The sequence below is a fragment of the Syngnathus floridae genome, chromosome 2 (genome assembly GCF_059516105.1).
Source record: "Syngnathus floridae isolate MCC-2025c chromosome 2, RoL_Sflo_1.0, whole genome shotgun sequence".
Classification (NCBI taxonomy): Eukaryota; Metazoa; Chordata; class Actinopteri; order Syngnathiformes; family Syngnathidae; genus Syngnathus; species Syngnathus floridae.
Window position 1 is genome coordinate 9,563,034 of NC_142414.1, and position 26,486 is coordinate 9,589,519.

Sequence of the window (26,486 nt, forward strand, 5' to 3'; positions counted from 1 at the left end):
TGGGTCTCCATTGGGCACCACATCCCTCCGGATCCTTTCCAAGATGGTTCCAGGTTGTTCTAATTTCTGTGGCTGCTGGTCAACATATGGAAGGTTTGAATACACAACTGTATGCCAATGCTCATGCAATTGAGGGAAACATTTGGGTAATTTCTGGACCTGGCATACATTGTAGGACTCTGTGTGTCAGTCTACAGCTACATTGTCTGCTGGGTTTCAGACATTACTTTAAGAAAGCACAGTTGGCTTTGTTAGTAAAATTCATGTCCTATATTGTAGGAAGCAGAGGCAGATGATTTGACAACTTTGTGTTTATTGACTCATAAAACATTCTTCAAACAATAAAACAAATTTAAATGTTTGTTTCTGTACAATGCTTGCTAAGCAATTTTATTTATATATAGAAAATGTAAGAGGAGTTGTGTTAAAATGACAAAACCCCTTCAAATTTAATGGCAGGTACTCTGGAAAAAAATAACAGCATTCCATCAACAAATATTTTCAAGCAATAAATATGTATTTATAAATAGTGTAAATTTACATCAAGATTAGAAACAACAAAACAATCACAAATTAAACTTTATTTCGTAAGTCTATGTGCAACCCATTTTCTTTGTGACTTGGCTAGTATATTTTAGATTTTTTAACTAGATTTTTTCCTTTTTTTACTTACCTAAGAAAAAACAGTTGGAAAAGAACAAGACAAAACAAAAGCTGAGAAAAAAAACAAAATCACATTAAAAATTTTGTGAAGATACCGAGTCTCAAAATAGCATAGACAAAGAGCAGGCTACTGCCCCTTAGGGAAAAAGACATTCAAGGGAAATTGTTAAAAATCAAAAGCCAAAGCCTCGATGCAGAAGAGAGTGAGAAAAAGGGGGGCAATAAGGTGGTCAAGTCAGTAGTCTTTTAAGGGTGGTATAGCCAGTTATGAACAGTTAAATATCTACAAAACATTTCATCACGCATTAAAAGAAACACTCCCCCCCCCCCCCCCATATTCCTGCTCCAAACCATTTTTGATTAAGTCTTCCACTGAAATGGGCTGAGCCGCTGTCATTAAAGAGGGTTGAGAGGGTAGAGGAAGAAACAGTCCTGTGAGCAATCTTGGTGCTGCCCCCATTTTGGGGGGAGGGGGGTGGACCAAATAGGTTGCATAGACAGACACACGCAGTAGCCTCAGCCTCCAGCCGTCCATGCGGGGAGAGGGGTGGTGGCAAAGGTGTAGAGACGGCCTTGGCGTTCCTGAATATCAGAAAGGGGTCCGTGTACATAGATGTGTTTTTTTTAAATTGGCTTCACGTTTCCGCTCCAAAAGTCATGGGTCTCCTAATGTCAAGATGAAGATGAATGAAGAGGAGGGGCCTATGGAGGGATGAGATGAAAGGAACAAACAAGCTCAAGTTAGTAAAACAGAATGAGATTTACACTTTTAAGTCTAAACGCACAAAGTGATCGTGCTAACCAGTGCGCCGCTGAGCTGCCCCTTCTTTTTATTATGTAAAAAAAAACAACACATGGAGTGCATGGCCTTATTTACACTAGTGGTCTGTCATGTGTACCGCATTCTGAACATGGGTTAATTCCCACAACCACGTTTTTTCATTTTTTCTTCAGCTCACTGCACTGACGCGTTGAGTCAATGAAGTAAACCAATAGGTGGACTTACTAATGCAAACTGATCGTAGACCTGCATGAGGTCCTCCATCCTGTGCTGCTCCAGAACCACAAAGTCATCCAGTGTGGCGCTGCCTTTGCGAGCACAGTCCTGACAGTGGACCACATACTGCTTCTTGGACAGGAGCTCACGGCGTACAAATAACAGATTGAACACCTCAACCTGAAGAGCATGCAAGGTACACAGACAAATGAATGAGAAAGGAGCTCAACTTATACAATGCTAGCTCTAAATACCAACCTAAAGTCATCCTATTCACAATAATGAAATTGATGGTTGCATATATTCTCTGAGATTGGTGCTTCAGTACCTTTTTCAAAAATGTATTAAAATTAAGCAATATTGAGATGAAAAATGATTACTCTACCACAGAGCAAGCCAAGCTGCCATAGGATGTTGACGGCGTAAGAGGTGACAGTGGTTCAAAGTATCACAAAGTTACAAACCTCACAGATGGTGCAGTAGTGGGCCGCTTCGTCTCTGGTTCTGTTCCTCAGAACTGTTTCTTTGCCAGCTGTCGCTAATGCGTCCTTCACCCACTGGCATTGCTTCAGCGTCCGCAGCAAACAGTACCTGTGAAGAATGCGTCAGATGGGAAGGTTCCGGTCAACGCTGTTTTAAAAAGAAATCATCAATTGCAACGGTAGGGCAGTTAAATGTGTGAAAGACTGACTCACTTGATCATCTCAAACAACTTGTGATCAGACACTTTAATGTTACGTGCCATGTTCCAAGACAGGTGCACCATAGGAACCATGGATTTCACACTTTGGAGCTTATTCCACTCATAACGCTCCACTGCCAACTTGTACTGATGAGCTTAAAAACACAGTCAAAGCAATATGTCAAAAAAATGCAACAACCAGAGGTGGTTGCACAATCCTATTTTATACTTTTGTCTATTTGATGTTAATGCTCTGATTAGAAAATAAGCAGCCTTGGAATATTCAAGTTAGGATTGGAAGTTTCTTTTTTTTTTTTTGAAAAAATCAGAATAATTATATGGAGGACGACTTAGTTTTACTTGAATCAAACTGATCTTAGGAGACAGTACTGTTAAGTACGATTGTTGGCTCTCTGGCAACTGTAGGCAATGCGCACGAGCTTATGGTTTCTAGTAGCACATCAGCAGCTTTATATTAAAAGTTGCAGCTGTAGAGTACACGAGAAAGAAAGAAAAAAAGAAAGGTGCCAGTCGTGTTTGTAAAGTAACACCACGTAGTAAGGAAATGGAGGCCAATCAGCTGAAAAGGTCAACGATCAGCTGGAAATCATGAATGCCATTTTCAAAGGTTACACCTGATTAGAGGCAATTTTCTGTCACTAAGGTTAAACCCAGCTAGAACTGCTTGTTTTTTGAATAAATGAATGAATGAATAAAGGAAAAATACAATAAAACTAGGTAGGGCACTTTGTGTTCTTTCAGTGTGCCATCGAGGCCCCATACCTGTAAGGGGTCCGACATTCCAGGCAATGTTGTTGCACCAGCCAATGGCCTGCACCCAGTGGACAGTGCCCGTGTTGAGCCATACCAGGTCACCAGGGCGCTGGATGAAGCGATACACGGGCACATCAGCCTCATACAGGTCCTCCAAGTTTGGCCACCATGAGCCCATCAGAAAGTTGATATTGTTCCTGAGGGTGCAAGTGACAAGAGCGCAAAAAAAAAGAGGTTAGTGTTTACCCACTGCTACTTGAAAACAAAGCACAGGCCTTACTTTTCACAGAAGTTGCTCATCACACCCCAGTAGGCTTCTGGTACAGCAAACCATTCACAGTCTCCAGGCCCAATGTTGATGTTTACTGCGCAGAAATTGTTGTGCTCCTGGTGACCTACAGTTAATTAAAAAAAAAAAAAATTAAACATAAAAAATATTCCTGAAAATATCCACAACCTCCTTGGTCCAGGAAATAGTAAACATGATCCATTTGGTTGAATTAACCTGCTATTCGGCTCCCTGGGACCTTCATGTATAACTGAACAGTGTTCATTCCCAATATGGTGTGGCCCACGTGGCTGAGCAGGTTGCCAGCCGATACGACACGAGCAAACGCTGGCAGTTTACTGAGTTCCTGAAGCTGCTGCTTCCACCTGGTGTGAGGAGAGGAATGTGTCTTTTAAACCAGATCCATTTCAATCAGGTTACAGACCACCTGGAAAAATCTCAGTCACACTTACTTTCTTTCGTCTGACACGTCGATGTTTGTTCCGAACTTGATGTGCTTTAAGGGTCCTCTTCTTTTGCGCACAACACTGCCAAATCACAAGCACATACTATTTTCAACGACTCTGGCTAAGTCAAACATTACACAAACTACTATATCACAGTAACTTAAACAAGGATCAAAATGACAAATTAATAACATTACGTGCTCAGCCAATTTAGCCCGGGAGAATGCTAACATTAGCAGTTGCAAAAGAACTACAAATTAAATGGCACTCAAAAGCGAAGTACAGTGAAGAGCACCCACCCTCCCGCACCCCCGAAGATTTAAGTTTTGCGGTTATCTTGAGAATGGTAAATTCGGTCAGAAAACGTCTAAAAAATTCTCATTCCTGTTTAAAAAAAGTTTCTCGTATTTAGTTTCCAATCTTTTGTACCTCTCTGCAGCTGGCTCTGCGTCACAGGGTTCCTTGAGTGCCTTTTTTTCATTTTCCTCCTAGGAAAAAACAGACATTTGCATTAAATGTGGCATCCGATATTTATTCTTATCTTTATGAATGAAAATAATGATTCTTCTTAGGTGTGCCATCTCGTCACTGACCCGCAGAGACTCCTGGAAAGAAGCAGCCTGATATTGCGCATACTTGGCGATGGTTGTATGAGCTCGAGCACTTTCGCAACGCCACATTTTCTTAGTGCCCGTTACATCCCAGTTCTCATCCGCAGGTTGTGACAACTGGGTCCACACTTCCACCAAATGGTCTGGGTTGGCCTCAACCAACGTCTTTGTGGAGAAAAGGCCCAGGTCTGCAGATAACCATCAAATCCAGAATAACAGATAGATGATAAATACAATCTCTTTCGGTTGGCTGTAGCATGCATATGTAGTGGTGTGGCTTCCATCACAACATCACACAGTCATTTCAACATTTACCCAGTTTGAGTGCTCCAGCCAGTCCTCTGATGACAGTGACAGGGTTGGAGGGATTTGTGCAGAACTGGTGCAATGGTGGAAAGAAAGCATCTCTCTTGTTTTCCAGCTGGTTCAAAAAGGAACAACAGTGTCAAGAGAAAAAAATATTCGTATAGTGTTCCAAATTATTACGAACCCAAGATTTATCAGCTACTCGCCTTTTTGTGGAAGTTTTGACAAATGTCATTCGTAACAGTATTGGGGTACTGCGTTAAAAAAGAAACCTAAGTTACAAAAGTAACTTATTACAGTAATTTCTTCTTTGGGCAGTAACAATGTAATATAAGAATTTCTACCAATGGTAAATGTTTTAGGATATTGTTCGTCATTTTTTGTTGTGTATTTTTCATGACATCGAAGACAGTACATCGAGGAAGGATAAATCAGTAGTAGTTAAAGCCTATTGTCCCTATTTTCTTCGTGCTGATGTAATTCAGCCGTCTAACACACAAGGGCGCCATTTGTAAAGAAAGGAGAGGTTCTTGTTCCTTTCAAGGCTTTCCCGCACGAGTGGCCAACATTAGTGTAGAATATTAAAATGTCTATCGATATAGGGATGAATAATTTTGTCCATATCGCGAGGCGGGTCAGGTGAAATATTTCTGCTACTCACATATATGCTGGGAGTTGGTGGATTGAGCTTGTCTTTGGGCAGGGCTGGCAAAGGAGGAGGGGGCAGCCGTGGCGGCGGGCACTTGTCGAGAAGGATGCTGCTATTGGAAAGCCCATTCTTGCCCAGATTTCTGCATGCACAAATGCAGTCAATTTTATTGTGTAAAACAACAAACTAATTGTTACCATTGTGTGATGCAAAATATCTGCATAGCAACAGTGCCTCGCAATTACATAACTATTTCTGCATGCTTTGCCGACTATAAACTACCACTGGAGGGAGCTAGTAGCAAAATAACATTAATTGTACGCAATTGTCTCACCTGCAGGCCTTCAGCACGTCTGTGGAGCTGGGGTAGATTGATACCGATGATGATGAAGACGATGATGAAGACGAGCCATGGGGTGGCGTGGCCTTGAGACCAGCGACAGCAGGTGGTTCAGCCTTGATCGGGCTCTGAGAGTCCTCCGAGATTCCCCCTTTGCCGTTACCATTGACAGCCGGTGCAGTTGCTATAGGTGTGGCGGGACTATGGCTGCCTGTCTGTGTGTGTTCCAAACATTTAGGCGAGGGTGTGGCCGTGGATATGACAGAGACAGGCGAGGAGGCAGCTGAGCTTCCCTGTGTGTTGGGGGTTGAGGGCAAGCCCACAGGGTGGATGTTGTTGACTTTGTTGGGAGATGTCGTTGATACAGTCCCTTTTGGCTTTCCCTCACCCCCCTCCACCTCCCCTGCCAGCAGGGCAGATAGTCTTGGATTGTCTGCGCTAAGGCTCTGCTTTTCACCACCTTCTGCCGCCTTGCCCTCTTCCCCCAGGTGGCTGTTATAAGCCAGGCTGTCAGACTGTGCCACTTTGCTGTCTGCTGATGTCAATGGCGAAGGCACCCTGCCCTCAGAACTGCCATTACCAAGGGATGCGGTCACAAGGGTGGCTGCAGTGTTGCCATCTTTGGTAGCGGACACATTGGGTGCTGCCCCACTTGAGGTAGAGGAAGGGGCAAGAGAGGGAGGGGATGGTAGATGGTTGTGCGCTGGCTGTTGCTGTGGCGCTGCAGCGTTGGAATGTCCAACCTGATTGTTGGACTGTGGGGGAGCAATGGAGCTGGGGGGATGCGGGTGAGAGGTGGTTCCCTCAGTATTGGAGCCCGTAAGAGGAACGGATCGCTTCTGCAGCACCTGAAGGAAGGGTACAAGCACTGATTAGACCACTAGGGGTGGGCAGCCAGTTCAGGGTGTACCCAGGGACACCCCGAACTGGCTGCCAGGCCATCACAGCGATATATTTCATAAAAAGGCTGTGCGATATGGACCAGATATCTTGATGACAATAACAATATTACTATACGTTCAGTAAAAACTAAGCATTTTTACAGAGCTTTACATGTAAGACAATGGCGATACGGTAACGATAGAGCATGTATGCTAGGGATGCAACATGTGTATCAAATCGATACATTTAGCATGGTTTAATGCACACCCTATTGAACAATTCACTTTTTTTTCCGATTTAATGGCGTCATGATACCCCCAGCCACTGATAGTTGACAACATTTAAAAAAACAAAATAGAATTGCTGTGCGTTTGACAACACGCCAGTTGCAGACATGCCAATGTTGTTCTCTCACAATTGATTTACATTCATGGAGTTGTCCTGGTACCGAGGGATTTAACTTTCCATCTGCTTTGTGAAAATAATTAATTTCGGCTTTGAATGTCACAGCTCAGACAGGCGAGGGAGAGTGAAGGAGCCCGGCCCACGTCTCTTATAATGATTGGGGAAGATTAACTCAGAACTGCAGCAAAAATTTAACTTACCTGAGAGGAATTAAGGTGCAGAGGGTGTGGCGTGGCGTCCTGTGTTTGCGTGCTTGTGCAGGTGTGAGGTAGCAGTGCTGCGTTGCCGCTGCCGGCAGGTTGAAGATAAGGCACATCTCTATTGGGCCCCGAGGCTGTTGGCCCCGGCTGATTATTATTATTATTACTACTACTACTGTTACTACTATTGTCCTCCACAGGAAGGGAGACTGAATCTGAGTGTCTGTGTGCCCCAAAACCCACAGGGCCATTGGCCAAAGGTTGAGGGGGGCACAGTGGCCGATGAGGTCCCAAATGGGGCCGCGTGGGATGCAGGCTGGGATTAGGGGATGGGAGGCAATTGGCAGTGGGGCCATTGGGGAAGGAGGGGCGCACCTGACCTCCTGATGTATTCTGCCGCATCTACAAGAGGAATGGAAGACACCTTGAATATTCATACTACACGTGTGATAGATGAGTAGTCTAGCCTGACTATAACCTTCAGCGAGTGTAGATTGCACAAAGGGATAAGTCATTATTCTTTACTAGGGCTGGTACAAACGATTTCTTTGCTAGTGGACTAATCACTAACAGTAGATGATTGATGCACATTTCTAACCTGAACCAACAAACAAACGAACCAATCAGCAAAGAGCAGCATGATTTAAAAATCCATTGATAATCGTTCTGTAATCGAATCGTAGCCCCTGAATCGTAATCAAATCAAATATTCAGGGGCCCAAAGATTCCCATGTCTAGTCTGACCTAATCGGGGCAGCCCTAATTTTTACCTGATGCTGCTGCATCATGGTGAACTGAGTTTCCAGCTGCTCCAACATCTGCAGCTGTGGAGGTTTCAAGCTGGCTCGATTACTCCGTAGCTGTTCCAATAACTGCAGAAAATAACAATTAAAACAAACAAAAAAAGAGCTGGAACCAGAGGTGAAGAATAAAAAAATGGAATGGTGTAAATGCAATAACAAACCTGCATCTTCTGTGGGGAGAGGTACCAGTTAGGAATGGGCTGCTGCACTGGATTAGAGACCCAGGAATCTCCCTGTTTATAATTAATGGAATAGTCCACATTAGTCACACTTACAGGCAGCGTCAAAGAATGAACGAAGACTTATTGCGAAAGCTTTTACCTTGGCGGGGCTGGAAGCTCGCTTCCTCTTGGCTGGGCAAGACTGGTCGTCTGCTTGGCCCAGTGCGGCCACGTGAGGAGGCAGAGACTGACCTGAACCGCCACCCTCTGCAGCGTGGTTGGGTTTACAGGCCTGGAGGACGGGAGAAAGACGGGGAGTAGCGCAGGCAAAATGAAACAAGGGAAGAGTAAAGGAACAAGAGGAGGGAAACATAATGAAAGAGAATTGAATTATGGTTAGAAGAGTTTAAAGAGGTGACACAAAGACAAGAAAAAGATGCAGAAAATGGGTAATTAGGGAGGAAAACAAAATGAATCATTGTTTAAGTAAGCCAAGAGAAAATACAAAGCCAAGCAGAGGATTGAAAGAAAGACAAATTGGGGGGAGAAAAAAAGAGACAAATGTTGACATTGAAATAATTGTAACATGTTTAAGTTGTGATAAACCCTAACCCTAAACTATCATGTTTTACTGAAGCATCACAGTGCCATAGCAGCCCTGGGTAGAAAAGGGAGTTTTGCTTCCACAAGAGCTGTTTCAACGACACAGCAAATGGACCATATGCATGACAACACTCAGCGAGTACGAGGTTATGCTAGGCACGGGTTTTTCGGTGTCCATTCGTTTCAAGGTACTGAAATTTGACATTGATGGAAGGTTAACATGGGGTTGTGTAACAGCTAAAGGGTAACTCAAAATGATTGCAACCTGTAACATATATTTATATAATTACAAAAAGGACCAAGCCATGTGTGAGACTGCGGTTTGCTGCCCGCCATGTTCAGCAATTCAACTTGGCTTTATATTTTATATTGTATATTCTAATACGTTGAACAGTGACTTGTTACTACAAAGGAAACGATAAGTTTACATTCGCTAAGACATTTTCCCCATCGCAACAACAAGCTCCATCCCTGTTCAGCGGATGGTGCTTGGCTCCGGTCCCGTGAATGAAACCCTGCTGTCACCAATCGGCGGTCACATAATCAATGTAAGACACTACCAAGCTGTGATAAAATTGATCCGACCAGGACCAAATGTACACACGTGGGATTTTGTCCTCGTGTGTACAACTCAGTTAATAAAAGAAAAACCCACTCAAATAACTTGAATCTTACAAAAGTAATAATGTAGAAAGTTGATGTGACTACTAATGATGGGCAAATGAAGCTTCATGATGATTCATGAACCCGATGTTGTGTTTACTTAGCTCTGGCTGATTTTCAAAACATTCTTGAAATACATAACCAGGAGAAAACAATCATGGCGAAACTCATAGGTGCAGAAAGAAAATATCGCACTTGGAGCAAGGAGGGAACTGCGGCTGCTTAATTGTTGCAGTGAGCCACATGAATGAGGGTAGAAAGAAATTATATCTATTTGCTCACAAAGTCCATGCTTCGACATTTGAATCGGATTATTGAAATGTGCAAGTAACAATCATGTCAACGGGTTTGAGGAATTGAAATTTTGACCTTAACCCGAATAGTGACTGCATGTAAACTTTGTCATTGCTGTTGCTAATATGTGTACATTAGCACCCCAAACGCAGAATTAATGTGTGTGTTCAATGAATGCATTCAACAATACCATAGGTACAAGTGCCCTAAAAAAGAGTGCAGAATTAATCTGTGTGTTCAATGAATGCATTCAACAGTACCATAGGTACAGGTGCCCTATAAAAGAGAACTTCAAGCTAGTGTAAATCCCCGTTATGTCATCACCAGAATTGTGTTACATTATTCTCCCTTCAGATTCAGAAACATGAAAAACACACTGTATAACCTTTGTAAATTGATATTTGAGGATCATTCAGACCCAGTAAAAAGACCTTGGGTCAACAACACATCAATGCGCAGTCCAAAAAAACAGCAGCAATCACGCGTAATCAAATACTACAAGTTCCTACTGTGAAATAGGCGCAAATTGAGCGGCAATTGAATATGAGGGGGCTGGAGGTTGGCGGCTGAACCAAGCACTACCTTGTCTTAAGATCAAATGCGTGTGAGAATGATGATAGCAGCCGCTTGACTTTTATTCAGTCACAGTGTCAAAATGATCAGGAGCAATCTGTCGACAAAATGTTTTCCACCTATATCTTGTTCTGTTCGGGTGGTGAGGTGAGGGAGTGGGAAGATTAGTGTTCAACTTTGGCGGCAAGAGATGGATGGAACCGATTGACTACTGGAGAGAAAGGGGGTAGGAGGCTGAGTAACACTTGGCTAGACTCCCTCACCATCTAAACAACAGGCGCTGTGAAGCCGCCTTGACCTCCACATTACATTTGGAGGTGCTATCCCAAAATGGTTTTGAAAGAGGCCAGCAGTGGCAGTAATAAAAGATTTTCAGGTGTATACATCTTTGTGGGTGGTGGAGCTCAAGAACAAGTGTTACCCAACCGTGTGCACAACAGTGCATGTGCTGACAGGCATGACGGCGTGTACAGTAGGATTATGTGTTTTGAGCGTCTCAGGTCAAAGGGGAGGCATCTGGTCTCTCACCTGCTGTGGCGCACTGCTCAGGCCTCCCTGCCTAGAGGTGAGCTCAGCCGGGATTGGTAGACTCCATGCCTCCTCAATAAGAGGGAGCATTTTAGTTTTACTCTGTGGGCTACTGAGCTGGGGGTTACTCAACTGAGCCTAGGGGAATGGAAAACGATGTGAAAAACAAAACAAACAAAAAAAACAAACAAAAGAAAAACACAAAAGGATTTCTTGCTAAAATTAAACAAATAAAATAAAAGTGATGACCTCAAAATAATAAAAAAAAAATAATACTAAAAAAATAATATCAGCAATGATACAAGCAGGTTACAACACAAGTGAAGGGGAGGTTTTGGAGCTTTATGGCCATGTGTGGTTAAAATGGGGAGGTAGCATCTCCTTGACTCTCAGTAACAACAATCCCAAACATGACCCTTGAGGGCAAGCAGTCTCTGTGCCATCTTGATACAAACTAGTGGGACTGTGACGCATGCGCAGGGTAGACATGACACTGCTTTCAAGAAAACTGAAAGCAATTGTATGAGTGGCATGACACGGCGACTCCCAGGACCCCAGATGACGACATGCCAGTTGTTTGATTAAATTGGCCTTGAAAGAAAATGGCTCTTTATAGTACTGCAGTTGGGACTAATTTGCGTTACTATATCTTATACTACATGGATTTTCTGTGACACTTTACTGTTTTCCTTATTTTTGGCAATGTGTCAGAAATTGTGTGTTCAAAAAAAAAAATCTGCCTGTGTTACAGATGGGTTTTACATTATATAAACCTGACGAGTCAGCAGTATTGGTGAATTAATTTTTGGAGCACATGTGGCTGAAATGCACCGTCACTGAATTGCTGCGCATCTCTCTCCACTCACCTGCAGGCATTTTATTCGGTGGGTCAACATGGTGGCATTGGTGCATGCCTTGCTGCGTGTGGCGTTGATGTAGCACTTGATGGCGTCATGCGGCTGGTTGCACGACTCGTACAGCGTGCCCAGGTCCATCCAGGCGGCGGCATGGCTGTGGTCCAGCTGCACAGCACAAATGTAGGCCTGCAGCGCATCCATGGGCTGGTTCTGCTGCTGATACAGCACCCTGTTCCATGACACAGTTTCGAACAAAGTAAGTGGAGGGGTTCAGAGTTCCTAATTTCAACATACACGATAAGTTTGCAATGTGACAATTGAGAAATAAGCCTTTACCCTATAGAGCACCAAGTATCTGCGCTGGCCTCAGATTTATCGATGGATTGCCGATAGGAGATGAAGGCATCCTGGACCTTTCCAATACTAGAGTAGCACCTGCAAGAGACAGGCTGTGAGGCATTGTGTACCTAAATCCCCCCTCCCCACTAATTCCAGCTAATCCAGCTCAGTTTAAACAAATAAATAAATGAATAAACAAACTAGCCTTCTTGGTGGAAGTAATGCAACAGTTGGGCAATATCAGTTTTCTTCGGTTTACAACATCAAGTAAAACAAAGGAGTGCCACCTACCTGCCCAGGAAGTACCATGACTGTCCAGAGTTGGGATCTGCCTCCAGAGATTTCTGCAAACACTGGATAGCATAACTATCTCTACTGGCTTTGTCCCCGAGCTGCTCCACTGTGTGATGCATCCAGCCTGGGGTGACAAAGGTAGTTAGTGACTGTGTACCTCAGATTGTAATGCTGCACATTGAGGGGGATCTTACCAAGCTGTTGCAGAGTAGTGGCTTTCACCTGTGCAGGAAGATCCTCTGTCTGCAGGAGGCTTTCATAGGCCTCCTTGGCAGCCCGATATCTCTTCTGGATGGGAGGATCAGTGAAGAGGTTTTGAGAAGAAACATTAACCTGCACACCCCAGTCCCCCTGTTTTCCTTCTGAAGCATTGATAAAACATCATGTTCACCCCAGTTCGCCAATAAAATGCACCATAAAGCTGGCGCTTGCTCTGACATAGCACAAGGTGTATTAGTAACACTCTTTAAGAGCCAGCCAAAGTGACATTACCTCTCTACAGAGAGACACCATCGGCATACAAAAAAGGGGGCGACAGACTGTCGTTTCCGTGGCAACCCCGCCGATCGGCTAAGAATAATTTCCTATTCCCTCCCGCCTTTGCTACCCACTCATGCATCCCCCCCCTTCATTTGTCAGCACTTGGCTGAAAGAATAGAAAATAAAGGTTTCTGTGACTAGTAAGGTACCATTTAAAAAAAAAAAAAGCTATCTAATAACACAGCATCAATATGTGGCAGCTCTTTACATGAATTCAAAATAATTGCATCTTTTGGAGAAGACAATGGCTCAAGAAAAACACTTACCTGAATCTCATATAAATGAGCAATGTGGAACTGAACTGCAAAAGGAAAAAAAAAAAAAAAGTTAGGTGATTCAGCACTCAAGGGAATTTCAGAAGTGGTGCTCCGCTTCCTTCTTGTCCTGGCATATTTGGCAAAGCTGTGCAATTACTGGAATCCCAAGGTCGACTGTCCACAATTTAACTGAGCAGAAGGGTGGCGGTCAACCCGGCAGCACCTTCTTGTGTGCGGAACGCCGCAGTGTCTGATCTATACTGCCTGAGTGACTCTCAGCAGATAGAGTGAGTGAGGGAGAGAAGAGAGAGGAGGGAAGAAGGATGGGGGCTGCCCTTGTTGTGTGTGCGTGTGAGAAGAGGAATGAGATGCATACACACACTCAATCCCATCCCCACACACATACACAAGCTGGGCAAAAATGGATATGGCAGCCTCCAAGCTAGCACAGTAGCATGTAAGGGAAATGAGGAAGCTTCATTAAGTCTACAAATATTCTACTAAATAAGTATTTACTTAAGACAGGGAAAGCGGGGATAGCTCCTCCAGCATTTTATAAAATATTTTCTCAGCCCCGCTATGTATCGAACAAACACCCCTTTACCATTTTGAGTAAACAGACAATGAGTTCTGAACTTACTTTCAGCTTTGGACAAAGTGCAGGGATTGGAGTCAATCAAAGCTAGCTGAAAATGCTGTGAGAGAACAGCGGGATAGAAATTAGATAAGGCACGTCCACTCATTCACATTGCAAATTTAGGGTTGGGGCCTACCTTTAGGCTTGACTCGTAGTCTGTGTTGACTTTAAACATGAGACCCAGTCGAAGGTGGATCTCCTTGGCTCGGGAAAATCCTGGATCTATGTACAACACTTCCTGGAATGCTTTGATCGCCCTGGTGAAGGTAAAAAAATTTATAAGAACGTGACAGCTAAGGGTAAAAAATAACTTTCTTAATAACTGAAATCCGACCGACGGACCACTAGAGGGCCGCGGATCACCAGTTGACAATCCCTGGTCTACAGCCGTATTTTGATCTGCCTCAAAGTCAATACTTCTCTTGCTTTGACTGCTTAACTCCTATTCAATGAACACTATATTAATCAGAATGCTGTGTTTAGACTAGTGGAGCACAAACAACATTATCGTCAAGAGCTTTTTTGGGTTGACTACCTCTTTAATTATACATATTCAATTAATGGTGGCACATATTTCAGCTGTTAGATCTTGCAGAGATTTTTTTTTATAGGCGATGACTCAAAATGATTCCCCAAAAAGATCATTATTTCACACACACACACGCACGCACGCAAGCAGGCAGGCACACACACAAAAAAATCCCTACATTTCTACAGAGCCAATTCTTCTAAACTTCTTGCGACACATAGTAGTTTCGGGAAAGATCTTTTTCACGTTGCAAATACATGAGCTACTGTCGCCTCATACATTTTGGGCATTATTATCACCTGTCTAAATTAATGTGGTTCTGTATTAAAACAGGCAATAACATAACTCACCACTGAAAGGCATTGTAGTGGAAGTAGACCATTCCCAGACCATACAGAAAGGCAGCATTCTGAATGTAATGAGAAGACTTATTCAGATGCATAAAAAAAAAATGAAGTCCATCATCATCATACTTTCATGTTAACCATGTAAGCATGGTTGTGGCTGGCTTACCTTCCAGTAGTCTGACTGTAAACTGTAGTACCTCTGGTATGCCGATAATGCTGTAATTCGGAGATTACATATTATATGAATCAAACACAGTAGAGGAAGCAGATGATTTAAAAGAATCAATAAAAGGAGATTCCTTAGAGTAAACTCACCTTTTGGGTAGTCCTCCAAGAGGAGGTTGAAGTGGCCTAGTTGGCAAAACACCTCAGGCTCCACTTTTCCCTCCGCCTTGAGGATAAGCGAATCGTAGCAGCGGACAGCCTGAGGGGAACATATGCACACATACGTCAAATGACGTCATGCACTTTGCTTGGATAGTAGTAATTTAAAATGTCTAACTTTAAGTTACTATATACAAATCAATAAGAAAGACAAATAAGATGATAGTACACTCAACTTGCAACGTTTTACATAGATTGGCGCGGTAAACCAATCAGAGGACTGTACGTAATACATAGAGCACATACCTCCGCCGCAATTAATAAATAAATCATTTTGTGCAAAGCAAACAGCATTAGGACCCTCTAAAATGGCATCGACAGAGAGACAAGGTTACGAGGCACAACTCAAGCTTTCTGGAAAGCTGGGATCATTGCCGAAAAATAACGTGACAATGACGAGACAATGACAAGCGGGAACTTGTCATGTTTAATGGCGAACTTGCCTAACTGTTTAAATTGGATACAGAAGACTTTGATGAATTTGGATATAAATATTGATTAACAATAACGTGAATACATAAGAGTACATGGTTAAATAGTAGAATAAAGTACAACCAAATTCACTGCCTTGCTCCCGTTTCATTTCTTTGTTTACCGTAAATCCTGGCATACATGCACCCTAAAATATGGTGCAACCTTTGAGTGGATTAAGTACAGAATTGACAGCACCCGGGAATTGAGTCTATGCCTTATAACCCCAAGCGCCTTATGGTGCAGAAGATACGGTATGTGTTTTGGTTTGTAATTTTGCTGTTACTGAACTTTTATCCAAAACGTTTTGTTTTGCTTCTCAAGTATGCAAAACTTGATCTTCACATTCAAAATATTGTATGCACCTTTTATTAGTGCTGTAAATTTGCCTAGGGTGATCAGATTAGGTTGATCAAAAATGAGGACAATAAGAATGAATATTTGTTGGTCACTTTTTTTTTAAACTTTGTGTGCAACTTTAAAAGTAGATTTATAACATTTGAAGTATCCGTGCAAAACTGCCAACAAGCATAAAATATGTGGCGCCAGACATGAGAGTATTGAAGCATATATAAACTGTTTTATTTCTCACACTTTAAACAGAACAGTGCAACAATAATAGAATAAAAATAGACTATACGATCAGTGCAATACTGGCAACAATTATACAGCAGAGGAGAGCACTTAAACAACAGAAATTAAACTGTTAACTGCTTTTTGCCTCTCACTGTAAAACAAAACAGTACAACAGCCAGAAGTGCAGTCCATGGATCTGTAGCCATTGTGATGTTTAACAGTGTGGAATGCAAAGCTGCCTTCAGCAGCATCTGTTTTATTGACGAAAAAGTGTTAATTTACTTGAGGAGCTTTCTCGTTTAGCGGCAGCTTTATGCTGAGCTGCTCTTATATGGATGTCTAGATTCCCAGCTCCTTTGTTGGATACAGAAATGTACGGGCCAGCTTTGCACACCAGGCTTCAGGGGTGTAACGGTTCATCATACCCACGGTTTGGTTCAAGTTTTAGTTTTAAAGTGACGGTTCGGTTCAAACTTTGGTTCGGTTGAAAAATTGAAAATACAAAAAAAAAAGCCTTTATTTTTAGTTGTTGAAAACCTCCAGATAAAATGTTTTGATTTTATTGCAATATTAAGAACATGTACATGACTCAATTGTATACATGCATGTTATAACATCTCTTTAGATCAGTCCTCAATAATAAGGTACTTCTAATTAATCTCAATCAACCAAGAATATTAAAATAAACATTTGTTTTATGATCAGTCTACTCTGTCATAAAAAATAAATTAAACTGTTAAGGGCAGCGTTCGAGTAACAACACGATCACTACCCTCTGTCGTCTCAATCAGAAATCCAAAATGTCTCCACATGCCCGCCCCGAATGAGGCTGGGTGTGTTGCTTGTTCGGATTTGTCTGTCATTTCCATCAACTCGTGTGTAAAGTCATGCTGCATTCAAATGCTCCTCGGAATTATGTATTCATCTTGTTTTGTGCGCATGTGTCACATCATGCATTCGGTTCACATCAGAAGTGACCTTTGTTTTTGTAACGTGAATGAGCACAAAAAATAATCCAGTTTAAGAAATATGTGGATGTAGCTGAAGTTTCTCAACCAAGCCAGCGCACCATATTTTCTTGGCATCAATTTCTTTGTTCTTATTAGCCAAGATTTGGCACCAATTTGTGATATTTTGGGATGATACAGCAAAAAATAAAATATGTACAATATATGTGAGATTTCAGCAAATAGACGTGCAGATAGGCAGGAGTTCATCTTAAAAGCACTTAACGGAACTGGCCACTTACACCGGCAGTATAAAATGGAGCCTTGTTCTGAATTCACAAATTTGCAAGTGACATGCAGGAGCTGAAAAAAACATAACATCCCCACAGGCATGAGGTGTGCACCTGCTCCAGCGCTGGCCCTGGTTCTAACTTTGCAGCAATCATAAACCCAAGAGTTTTGCACAAACTCATGCATTTATCCCAGGGGCTGTTGACTGTATTCTCTGCCAAGCCTGGTGCCTGCTGCTGACCTGTGTACTGCTCCATGTGACGATTTAAGCAGTCATAGCCCCTCCTGGTATCCTGCACCACCTAGCAAGAAGATAGGTGGACAGCTCCTTCCAAGTGAGAGCATCTCACATTTATATACTTAAGCACAATTCAATTGCCAGTCCCAATAAATTATTTCTGGGCTTTGTGTGTTGGGTGTGAATAGACCGATCATTTACTTTATCGTTGCAAACGCAACGTAATAACTAGGGTATACTCAAAGTATAACAAATACTAATGTGCGAGACAGCCCCTGCAAACACACGCCTTCAACGCAGAAAATCCACGCGACCCGACACATCAAAAGAGTTCCATCACCGGTCTGCCATGTCCCCGCCATCTTGGACAGCCATTTATAAACGTTATGTGAAACGTCGAACCCGACCACATAAGTCACAAAGTGCGTGCACGAGGACAATTCAGCATTTAAACTCCCGTCGCAGCAAGTCAATCGAAAACGGGCATTTTGTGCACCTATATTTGATTTCGTGATCTTGCATCTATGCAAACAGACCAGGTTCAGCACACAGTGTTGTTTTTGGGTTTAAATTCGACGGGACACCACCCAATGAGCACATGCAACTTCTTTCCATGCAGTGAGGGAAAAATAATAACGGTCGCGTGCAGGATAAAACCGTGACGAGGTTGTGTTGTGGTGCTACGAGAACGTCAGTCACAGCGGAGCAGGTCCACTGACACGCTGAGCGGAACGGCCGATATTTGCCTGCAACATAGCACTCCGTAGTTCGCAACACAAACACGAATTAACAACTTAATGACAGCGAAGTGTTGTAAACTACATGTTGGGGTACTATAAACAACACAGCCGCAGCAGAAAAGACGCAGGTGCAGGGTCGCTGATCACCGGATGAGGAAAGCTAACTATTAAGCTAGCATGCTAACACATAGGCTAACTGCTTTTTTATGCAGGAGGGCCGCTTGCAAGCAGGATAGCTTTGGGGGCCGATTCCCTGCTGTGCATTTTACTTGACTGGTCGAGCCAAATGATCCCAGCACGTTTAAATGTAAATAGCATCTACTTTCGATTTGCTACCTTCATCAACAGGGCCTTCGTTCTGGCGCCATCTTCATGAAGCTTCTGAAATCCAAATAGTGAGCTGCAAAAGACAACATAAGGTGGCTCGGCGTTAGTTGCGGAGCGCCTCGGTTGAAATGTAGACATGCAGGTCAAGATATCCCTTAGATTTCACGTTACGCGTGAGGGCACGCTCCCACTGTTCCCACCTGTCAATCCCGGCCAAACTGTCCCTTTCCTGGGCTGTCAGTGTAGGAAAGTCCTCCTCTGTTTCACTCGCTTTTCCCGCCGCCATTTTCTTTTCCTCATCACCACCACCATCAGAAGCTGAGCCGAGACTCCGAACAGCAGCGCAGGCAGCAACAGCGACAGACACACTGCACGATTGCATGGAAAATCCCAACGCACAGGCGATCGGCTTACTCCACCGAATCAAACAGACGGAAGCGAAGAAAAGCAAACGATCAAAAACTTTTCCCAGCCTGAAAAGATGCGATTCGATGTAGTAAATCCTTTCCGGGGGACAAGCAGCGCTCCGCGAGCTGATCTTCAACGTCACATTTTTCTTCCCAAAGCGAGATCATACCGTGGCTCAATTGCGACTACATGAACACATAATCCAATGTGTAAGTATTCCTCAATTAAACGCGTTTCGGCTGAGAAGATAAAGTTGTTTTAATTGTGTCAACGAAGCAAACCCACGCGCCGTTGTGGCCACGCCCTCACCTTGTGTTTTAGCCAATCAACATGCGTGCATCCCACCATATGACTTCTCTGCCATTGCCTCTCGTCTTCAATAATACACTGTACATCATCTTTTTTGCAAACCAGTCTGCACACTGAACTGAACACTTTTTTGCAAAGTAAAGATAGCTTGATAGGTACTTGTAAATATTGGATTCCATCCACGACTTTCATGCAATGTAACTTATGTTTGAATGTTCAAATATGTCGCCACAAGCCCGGAATGTTCTCCCGACAAGAAGCAAAGGTTGCAATATTTTAATAATAAAGGTTGCTGAGCGACGTGGCACGGCCACTGACATATATACGTCCGTGGACACGGCATCATCATCGCGTGGGCGCGGCTTATTTTGTCAACATCCTGTTAAATTCTCCTGCCCCTTCAAAATGGCGACCGTGGAGCAGAGGGAAGGTGCGGACTTGTTAATGTTTGAATTACCCACGGGTTTGCTTCAAATAATTTGATACATTGGGAGCATGTCCTCTGTTTGTATGACGCGATTTAGTGCACAATTGTTATTGAAGTATTTGCGGGAGAATTTGCTGATAGATTGCTAAAAAATACTGCCCCATGTCCTCCCATCAATATGACGTAACGATGACAGCTATTTTGGGGATTCTATATAGAAAGGTGTTTTAAAAGCTGAGTGCTTCAGTCCTAATATCCGTGCTAATAAATAATCCAGGTCAACATGCACTTGCATTTTTTCCTCTGAATTGGATCGTTTTTCAACTCGTCTCAACAGGACAAGAAGAGCCAGAGAGTGATGAAGAGGTGTACGAGGTGGTGGATCTGACCGAATATGCTCGGCGGCATCAGTGGTGGAGCAGGGTGTTTGGGAACAACTCTGGGCCGCTAGCTGAGAAGTACTCGGTGGCAACCCAGCTCATGATGGGAGGGATCACAGGATGGTAAATGCCATACATTTGGTTAAGTCGACTTCCATAGAATGTTTAATGTTGCCATTCATCCTTTTTTTGTCCTCCATTCAATGCATGCAGGTGTGCCGGTTATGTCTTCCAGAGAGTGGGGAAAGTGGCGGCCACTGCTGTCGGTGGAGGGTTCCTCCTTTTACAGGCAAGACATGGACCTTTTTAAATCCTCTTGCATGTGCGAGATTTGAATGTCAAAGGAAAGGGAATCTTTTGTGTTAGAGATGTAATATAAAACATTAGCAATGGAGATTAGAATTGTGTTTCAGTATACAGCTGGAAAAAGTGGAACGCTGTCTGTCTCTACTGACAAATCCTAAATTCGCATGCCCTTTATACACAGATTGCCAATCACAGTGGCTACGTGCAGGTGGACTGGAAGAAAGTGGAGAAAGATGTAAACAAAGCCAAGAAACACCTGAAGAAGAAAGCAAACAAAGCAGCCCCAGAACTCAACACGTTCATTGAGGAGGTAAAGGTATCTGCAAAAAAAAAAATGCTTTTTTCATGCTTGTCTATCTTCTAGCTATTTGCATGTTTTCTTAAAAATATGTTCAAACGAAATGTTTTTGGGGGCGGGTGGATAACACGATAACACCATCTATGGAAGATTTGTGGAAGAATTTTTGGGGTTTAAAAATAAAGGGATGGGGCAAAATGAAGATCCAAACCTGCTAACAATTTGGAAATTGCACCCCCCCTTTGAAAAAAAAGAAGTGAAACAGAGAAATAAGATTTTGTTTTACACTTATGATCTTTTTTTGTTTTCTATTAGTTTTTTTTTATCCACTCTGCTGATTTGATCGTGATTTCCTCCCCTGTCATACAGGCCAGCGATTTTATAAAGAGAAACATCGTCTTGTCCAGTGGCTTTGTTGGAGGATTTTTCCTGGGTTTGGCCTCCTGAACGAAACGTCTGCACTATGCTTTTGGTCACTGTGTAGGTCGTTTTTGTCACATTTTGTTTACATCTCCTTGTAAATTGTGAATTCATGATGGACATAATTTTGATCATTGGATTGTGATTTGTGGTGGTGAGTTGTATATTTACATTTAGGGTAACAAATAACTCAAGTGAACACCAATCCTTAGTTGTGTGTGTGAGTGTGTGAAATGCTGGATTACACTTCTCATTTTGGGCTGGTGAGGTTGTGGGTGACATGTTTAATTAGGACAATGTTAAAAGCAATGTTATGCAGAGATGTACTTATCATTTTATAGACAAATCAAACTGTTTATAGTCAGTGAGGAGAGTTAGGGGCATTTCTTCCTCCTGGCGGGCACAACATAAAATATAGGTGAAAGGCACTGGTCTAGCCTCATGCATGAAAAAACTGACCCTAGATTGCCAAATGTTTTTGTTGTGTTACATTGTAAAAATGATACATTGTTTATTGCCTACTTGTGTGCAGCACCGAACTGGTGATTTATATATGTCTTATCTGAAGGAACGTTATCCTGGCCTTATTGTTACATTTTAAATTGAAAATAGGGGAGGCTGTGTAATTTACAAAATAATGAATTTGGTAAATACATATTTAGAATGCCCTGGAAAATAAACAAGGTGCAACAGCTTGAAGAATTGAATTGTGGGACTATCCCACAAATGCTTGCAGGTTCTATTTACTTAAATATCTTCTCAAGGTTATGTTTATATTCCCTTTTTTTTTTTTTTTTTTAACAATAAAGGCTCATAGTCGTACATGATACCACCAACCACAATAACAAAAAAGAAAGGGCTGGAGTTGGCAGGCTTATGTATATATTGCAACCAAATAATAGCAGCAACATCAATCCATCTATTATCTACCGCTTATCCGGGTGTGGGTCACGGGGGCAGAAGCTTCAGCATGGAAACTCAGACTTCCCACTCCCAGCCACTTTGTAGAACTCTTCCAGAGCGATTCCAAGACATGCCCAGGCCCACATCACAGCAGACGCCGCACCGATCTGCCTTTCAATCTCCCACTCTATCCTGGCCTCACTCGTGAACAGGACCCTAAGATACTTGAACCCCTCTGCGTGGGGCAGGGTCTCATCCCCGACCTGGAGAGGGCTCGCGACTCTTTACCTACTGTGGGACTTTTGTCTCAGATTGTGGCTTGACGAAGCCAATCATCTGCAAAAAGCAGAGATGTAATACTGAGACCACCAAACCGGACCCCCTCAATGCCTCGGCTGGGCCCAGAAATTCTGTCCGAGGTTATGAACAGAAACTAACAAATTAACATCGTAGCATCAATTATCAATATGATCAAAAATGATAAGTAGTTGGAAAGCAAGTGACTCTTGTGCAAAAGCTGTTGATATTAGTGTTATTGAGTAATAATCATTCACCATTGCTGAAGACATTAAATGGAAGTTAGCGAATGTTACCTCAATCACCTCAACGTCCACTGTAAGACCCAATTGTTATTGTTCTTTAATTTCTTTGTGCTCTTTCCTAATTTTTGATGATCATGTTCCAACGTGCGCATTCAATATACACTCTTCACGCGCGTGCTGGCCAAAAGTTAAACTGACGCTGCTACAATGCAATCACACTGCGTGCAAATATTACAAGTACTACTTATTTTATATGGAGTTTTTTTCATCTTAATCACATTGCAGCTTAATAGACAGATGAGCATCTGCAGTCACTGAGAATAATACAGTATGGTGATTTTTTTCATGCATTTACTGTAGAATTTAAACTTGCCATTCACACATTACAAACTGAAATAGGACATCTAGTTGTATTTTTACTTGCTCAATTCTAAGCATGTAAGATGTTTAATGTTTTTCTACACTGTCCTCAAGCATATGGGTCTATGTGAATTTGTGAAATGTCTCATTGTTTTCTGTGTGAAATTGTGAGCTGCCTCATTGTTTGATTGACATCTAAACAGTAACAGTTTGCTGGGTTCCTTATTTTAAATGTATTTTTTTTTAAGATGAACAAATGAAATTATGAATTTTCATGTCTGTATTAAAGAAAATTAACGACTGTTTGTGTATTGTGCAAAAGCCAGGTAAGGGTAATAACTAAAACCAGATGTTGCAATACGATTTATTGTATTCAGTGTTGATGAACAATCTTTAAAAAAAAAAAACATTTAGCCTTTAATACAGATATACTGGGCATAAAAAAATAACTGCTACTCATGAATATACAACTATGTGCAAAGTTACAAAAAGGACCACATAATTAGGAGGATAAAAAAACATTTGTGCATGGGCATTGTTCATACTCTTGTGAACAAGCAAGTTCGAAGTTCTTGGTGTATAAAGGATGAACAGACATGGCGTCATTATGAGTCAGGAGGGTGGACTCTCACTGCTGAGGATTCAAACTTAACATCGATGTACCCACACCTTTATCCATTCCTCATCGAAATGGATAGGCTTTCTTGGCCTCCTTTCAAACGACTGCGGTGAAAATGTTCAAATGTTCCACTTTGGGAGGACAGCAAATGAAAAGATTGCTAATATACAATCATGCCATTTACAGTTAAAAATGTATAATATGCAATCCCAAGACTGAGAAGACCCCGTCAAGTGAATCCAGTGGACTTGAATAACATCGTCAACGATCTGGTGTAGTCTTTAAAAGGGCATTTTGAGCAGGGCACACTCGGTCAGCAGCGTCAGAGTGGTGATCATGGATTTACTGTTGGAAAACTGAAACAAAAGCACATACATAATTTTAACTCTATTTTTATCAGACACACCGGAGAGAAAGTCCTGTTTCAGATTTAGGTACCTTGATCCTGCCGTTACTTTCGGCTGTGCCCAGCGCTGTTGACACATGGCTCAGGTTCCCAGCTGACAGATCCACCAAGTAAAATCGATAAAAGTGGCCCATGAGGCCCTTTATAAAGTTTATGGAATCTTCTCTGTCAATAACATTGTCGGCTTGATCCACTTTTACACCGCGCCATAGCTCCCAAGCGTCATCGGGGTGTACAGCATAGGTGACCTGAAGTGGCGGCTTAAACGGAAGAGTCCAAATCATTTTGAGTTGCTTAATATTGGAGTCCATGTGGCAGTTGGTCCATAATGCCACCAACCATTCCAAGGTGGTTTGGTTGATCTCTAACAAGCCAAAGCAGCAGTCAAAGTTCTTCTGGAACCAGGATTTGACCAAGGCGGTGAGTGTCTCCGTCCCATTGCTGCCAAATAGTGGTAGAGACATGAACTCTTTTGGAAGAGATTTAATGTAGTCAGAGTTGCCATTGACGCAAGCAAGCCAGCCTCTCCATACTGTCTTCTGATGGTCATCCTGCCCAGCAAATAGGGAGTTATCATAGATCTAGAGTGGGAGACAATGGAAGCGTAAGCAAAAGGATCTTGCAGATAGACTGACCGACATCTGGCTGGACATTATCTCTACAATCCTGTGCAAACCTGTATTAAGATGGTCTCAGCATCATCATCCGTTGCAGCCAGACCGTGAACCACAGAGAAGGAGACCCTGAGGCTTTGTGTACTTCCCTCCTCCACTGCCAGACCTTTCTGCCTCTCCGCAGCCATAAATGCAGACAGTTGCCTGGCGTAACTCTTCAGCTGGGTATAGCGGAATCGGTAGAGAGGTGTGACATAAGACAGCTGCCATTTTGTGCCCATCAGGGAGGCCAACTGTTTGGGGTCCACCTTATCCTGATGAAAGAAAAGCGTAGTGGTCATTACCCATTAATGACCTGTCATCAAGCAAAAAGCAATTTGGGATTACTCACAAGGATATTGTCAGGATTTGGTGTTCTCTTGGTGTTGAGCCGCAGTGACGTCAGTGCTCTCGTACTGGAGGTATGTACTGTCATGCTCTGGTAGGAAAGTCGGTAGCTCCTAGTTTTACGCCTTTTTTCGACAACGGTGTTGGGGGTTCTTGCCACGCTGGAAAACACAATGTATTTGAAGAATTTGAATGCAAATCATCATGCAGTGAAATGCTTAGCATCTTGCAATTTAAAATGGTCCACCAGAGATCATGTGAGTTCGTAACGTTAAATTTGATGTTTCAGTATTTCTTTTTTTAATTACAAATTCTTCGGAAGCCTTTGTCGGGTTGAAAACTCAATTACTGGTGTGGAAAATGAGTAAGGGAAAGTTGTAGAGTTATCTAAAATCACTAACGTGGTGATGAGTCGTGAAGGTTAGAAACAGTCCGTAATAACCATAAATACATTTAGAATATTATTATTTGGTATTCATCTTGCAGAAGACTGCAGGTTATAAGGTGTGGCGGAGCGAGCTGAGGAGGTAACTAAGAATGGACATCCCGGGGAAAAAAAGGTCCTAAAAGAAGAACACAGAGTTATCTTCCTATTACAGTTGTTATCCAAATTCACAAGCTTAATAAAGGGGCAAACAATCGTAAATTCAGGCCTTTTGCAGTAAGAAACGGGAACTGAATGGAAGGATAATATTATGATAGTTGAGGAAAAACGATTTGTTCTAAATAGTGCACCGTTGCACACCATAAAGGACCAAATAATCCATAATTTACTATGATTTGTACACGAACAAAACGGCGCTAAATGCTTTTTCTCCAGACGAATGCAATCCCAATGTTTGTAAACAAAAGCGTATTACCTTTTTTGTACTGAGGGTACCATCTTTGCTACTCGGATCGAAAAAGAAGTGCGCTGTAAACAAATTTGAACACCGCGCCCGCTTCTTCTTCCTATGTGCAGTTGAACTTAACAACATATAGCGCTCATTACCGCCACCCTTCGACATGGAGTGTGCCATGCAGTCACAGCCGTCAGACGCCGCTAACGTTCTCTTTAATGCTCCCCATTTTCTGTATTTCATCATCCTGTGTCGTGACAGAGCCAAACGCGCTGCAAACGCATTATATCTAATCAGTATGTTGTATTTGTATTTATTTGCATTTTAATTACAAATGATAAAAAAGAAAATTAAAAATACTCCCCACAATTTAAATACATTATTTTGTCTTTCGGTTAGGAAAAAATCAACAATCTATGATCGAAATGTTTTCATGGTAAGAAGTGTATGTTGAAAGTGTTGGAAACGGAAAAGGTACCAATTGGGAATGGCCGATAAACTACCAAAGTCACGCCCCCGCCATCGTTACCTCGGAAACAGCCCAGTACTTGACATTAGAGTCCCAGTAATAATATAGTCCCATATAATATAAGCTGTCCATAAATTCAGTTCTGTAGTTGAAATC

At 42.4% G+C, this 26,486-nt stretch overlaps 3 protein-coding genes across 5 annotated transcripts; 1 reads left to right on the forward strand and 2 right to left on the reverse strand.

The window, feature by feature from the left end:
- Nucleotides 1-295: 295 nt before the first annotated feature.
- Nucleotides 296-19,363, reverse strand: LOC148401625 (lysine-specific demethylase 6A-like). Of its 2 annotated transcripts, XM_088362626.1 has the most exons (30): nt 18,844-19,363; nt 18,653-18,716; nt 14,985-15,093; nt 14,836-14,885; nt 14,673-14,731; nt 13,930-14,050; nt 13,797-13,851; nt 13,166-13,200; nt 12,554-12,647; nt 12,357-12,483; nt 12,063-12,161; nt 11,736-11,955; nt 10,870-11,007; nt 8,369-8,500; nt 8,209-8,280; nt 8,015-8,116; nt 7,245-7,646; nt 5,752-6,605; nt 5,430-5,559; nt 4,778-4,883; nt 4,445-4,650; nt 4,281-4,339; nt 3,858-3,932; nt 3,622-3,770; nt 3,397-3,511; nt 3,126-3,313; nt 2,356-2,497; nt 2,125-2,251; nt 1,670-1,840; nt 296-1,365 (listed from the first exon to the last, which is right to left on the reverse strand). In XM_088362626.1, exons 1-30 carry the CDS (start codon nt 19,023-19,025, stop codon nt 1,336-1,338), a joined length of 4,413 nt encoding a protein of 1,470 aa, XP_088218752.1. In that variant the 5' UTR covers nt 19,026-19,363; the 3' UTR covers nt 296-1,335. The 2 variants fall into 2 exon arrangements, with proteins under 2 accessions (XP_088218752.1, XP_088218760.1); XM_088362634.1 differs by lacking the exon at nt 10,870-11,007 and having other exon boundaries at nt 18,844-19,273.
- A 272-nt stretch (nt 19,364-19,635) lies between these two features.
- LOC148401626 (FUN14 domain-containing protein 1) lies at nt 19,636-23,298 on the forward strand. Of its 2 annotated transcripts, none has more exons than XM_088362653.1 (5): nt 19,636-19,790; nt 20,125-20,290; nt 20,381-20,456; nt 20,655-20,789; nt 21,141-23,298. In XM_088362653.1, exons 1-5 carry the CDS (start codon nt 19,766-19,768, stop codon nt 21,216-21,218), a joined length of 480 nt encoding a protein of 159 aa, XP_088218779.1. In that variant the 5' UTR covers nt 19,636-19,765; the 3' UTR covers nt 21,219-23,298. The 2 variants fall into 2 exon arrangements, with proteins under 2 accessions (XP_088218779.1, XP_088218788.1); XM_088362662.1 differs by having other exon boundaries at nt 19,637-19,790; nt 20,655-20,783.
- Nucleotides 23,299-23,346: 48 nt separating this feature from the next.
- cenpl (centromere protein L) lies at nt 23,347-26,019 on the reverse strand. Its single transcript, XM_088362643.1, has 5 exons — nt 25,883-26,019; nt 25,027-25,183; nt 24,698-24,949; nt 24,054-24,602; nt 23,347-23,971 (listed from the first exon to the last, which is right to left on the reverse strand). Exons 1-5 carry the CDS (start codon nt 25,903-25,905, stop codon nt 23,897-23,899), a joined length of 1,056 nt encoding a protein of 351 aa, XP_088218769.1. The 5' UTR covers nt 25,906-26,019; the 3' UTR covers nt 23,347-23,896.
- Between the last annotated feature and the right edge of the window lie 467 nt (nt 26,020-26,486).

Excerpts from the sequence above, each read along its gene's own strand:
- LOC148401625 (XM_088362626.1), bottom strand. The coding sequence starts at position 19,025 with ATGCAATCGTGCAGTGTGTCTGTCGCTGTTGCTGCCTGCGCTGCTGTT. Across the intron at positions 11,956-12,062 it reads GATACTTGGTGCTCTATAGG|GGTGCTGTATCAGCAGCAGA; the intron begins GTAAAGGCTTAT and ends GTCATGGAACAG. Across the intron at positions 3,512-3,621 it reads CCCAGGGAGCCGAATAGCAG|GTCACCAGGAGCACAACAAT; the intron begins GTTAATTCAACC and ends AATTAACTGTAG.
- LOC148401626 (XM_088362653.1), top strand. The coding sequence starts at position 19,766 with ATGGCGACCGTGGAGCAGAGGGAAG. Across the intron at positions 19,791-20,124 it reads GACCGTGGAGCAGAGGGAAG|GACAAGAAGAGCCAGAGAGT; the intron begins GTGCGGACTTGT and ends TCGTCTCAACAG. Across the intron at positions 20,291-20,380 it reads ATGGGAGGGATCACAGGATG|GTGTGCCGGTTATGTCTTCC; the intron begins GTAAATGCCATA and ends CAATGCATGCAG.
- cenpl (XM_088362643.1), bottom strand. The coding sequence starts at position 25,905 with ATGGTACCCTCAGTACAAAAAAG. Across the intron at positions 25,184-25,882 it reads GTACCCTCAGTACAAAAAAG|CGTGGCAAGAACCCCCAACA; the intron begins GTAATACGCTTT and ends TGTGTTTTCCAG. Across the intron at positions 24,603-24,697 it reads CTGAGACCATCTTAATACAG|ATCTATGATAACTCCCTATT; the intron begins GTTTGCACAGGA and ends CTCCCACTCTAG.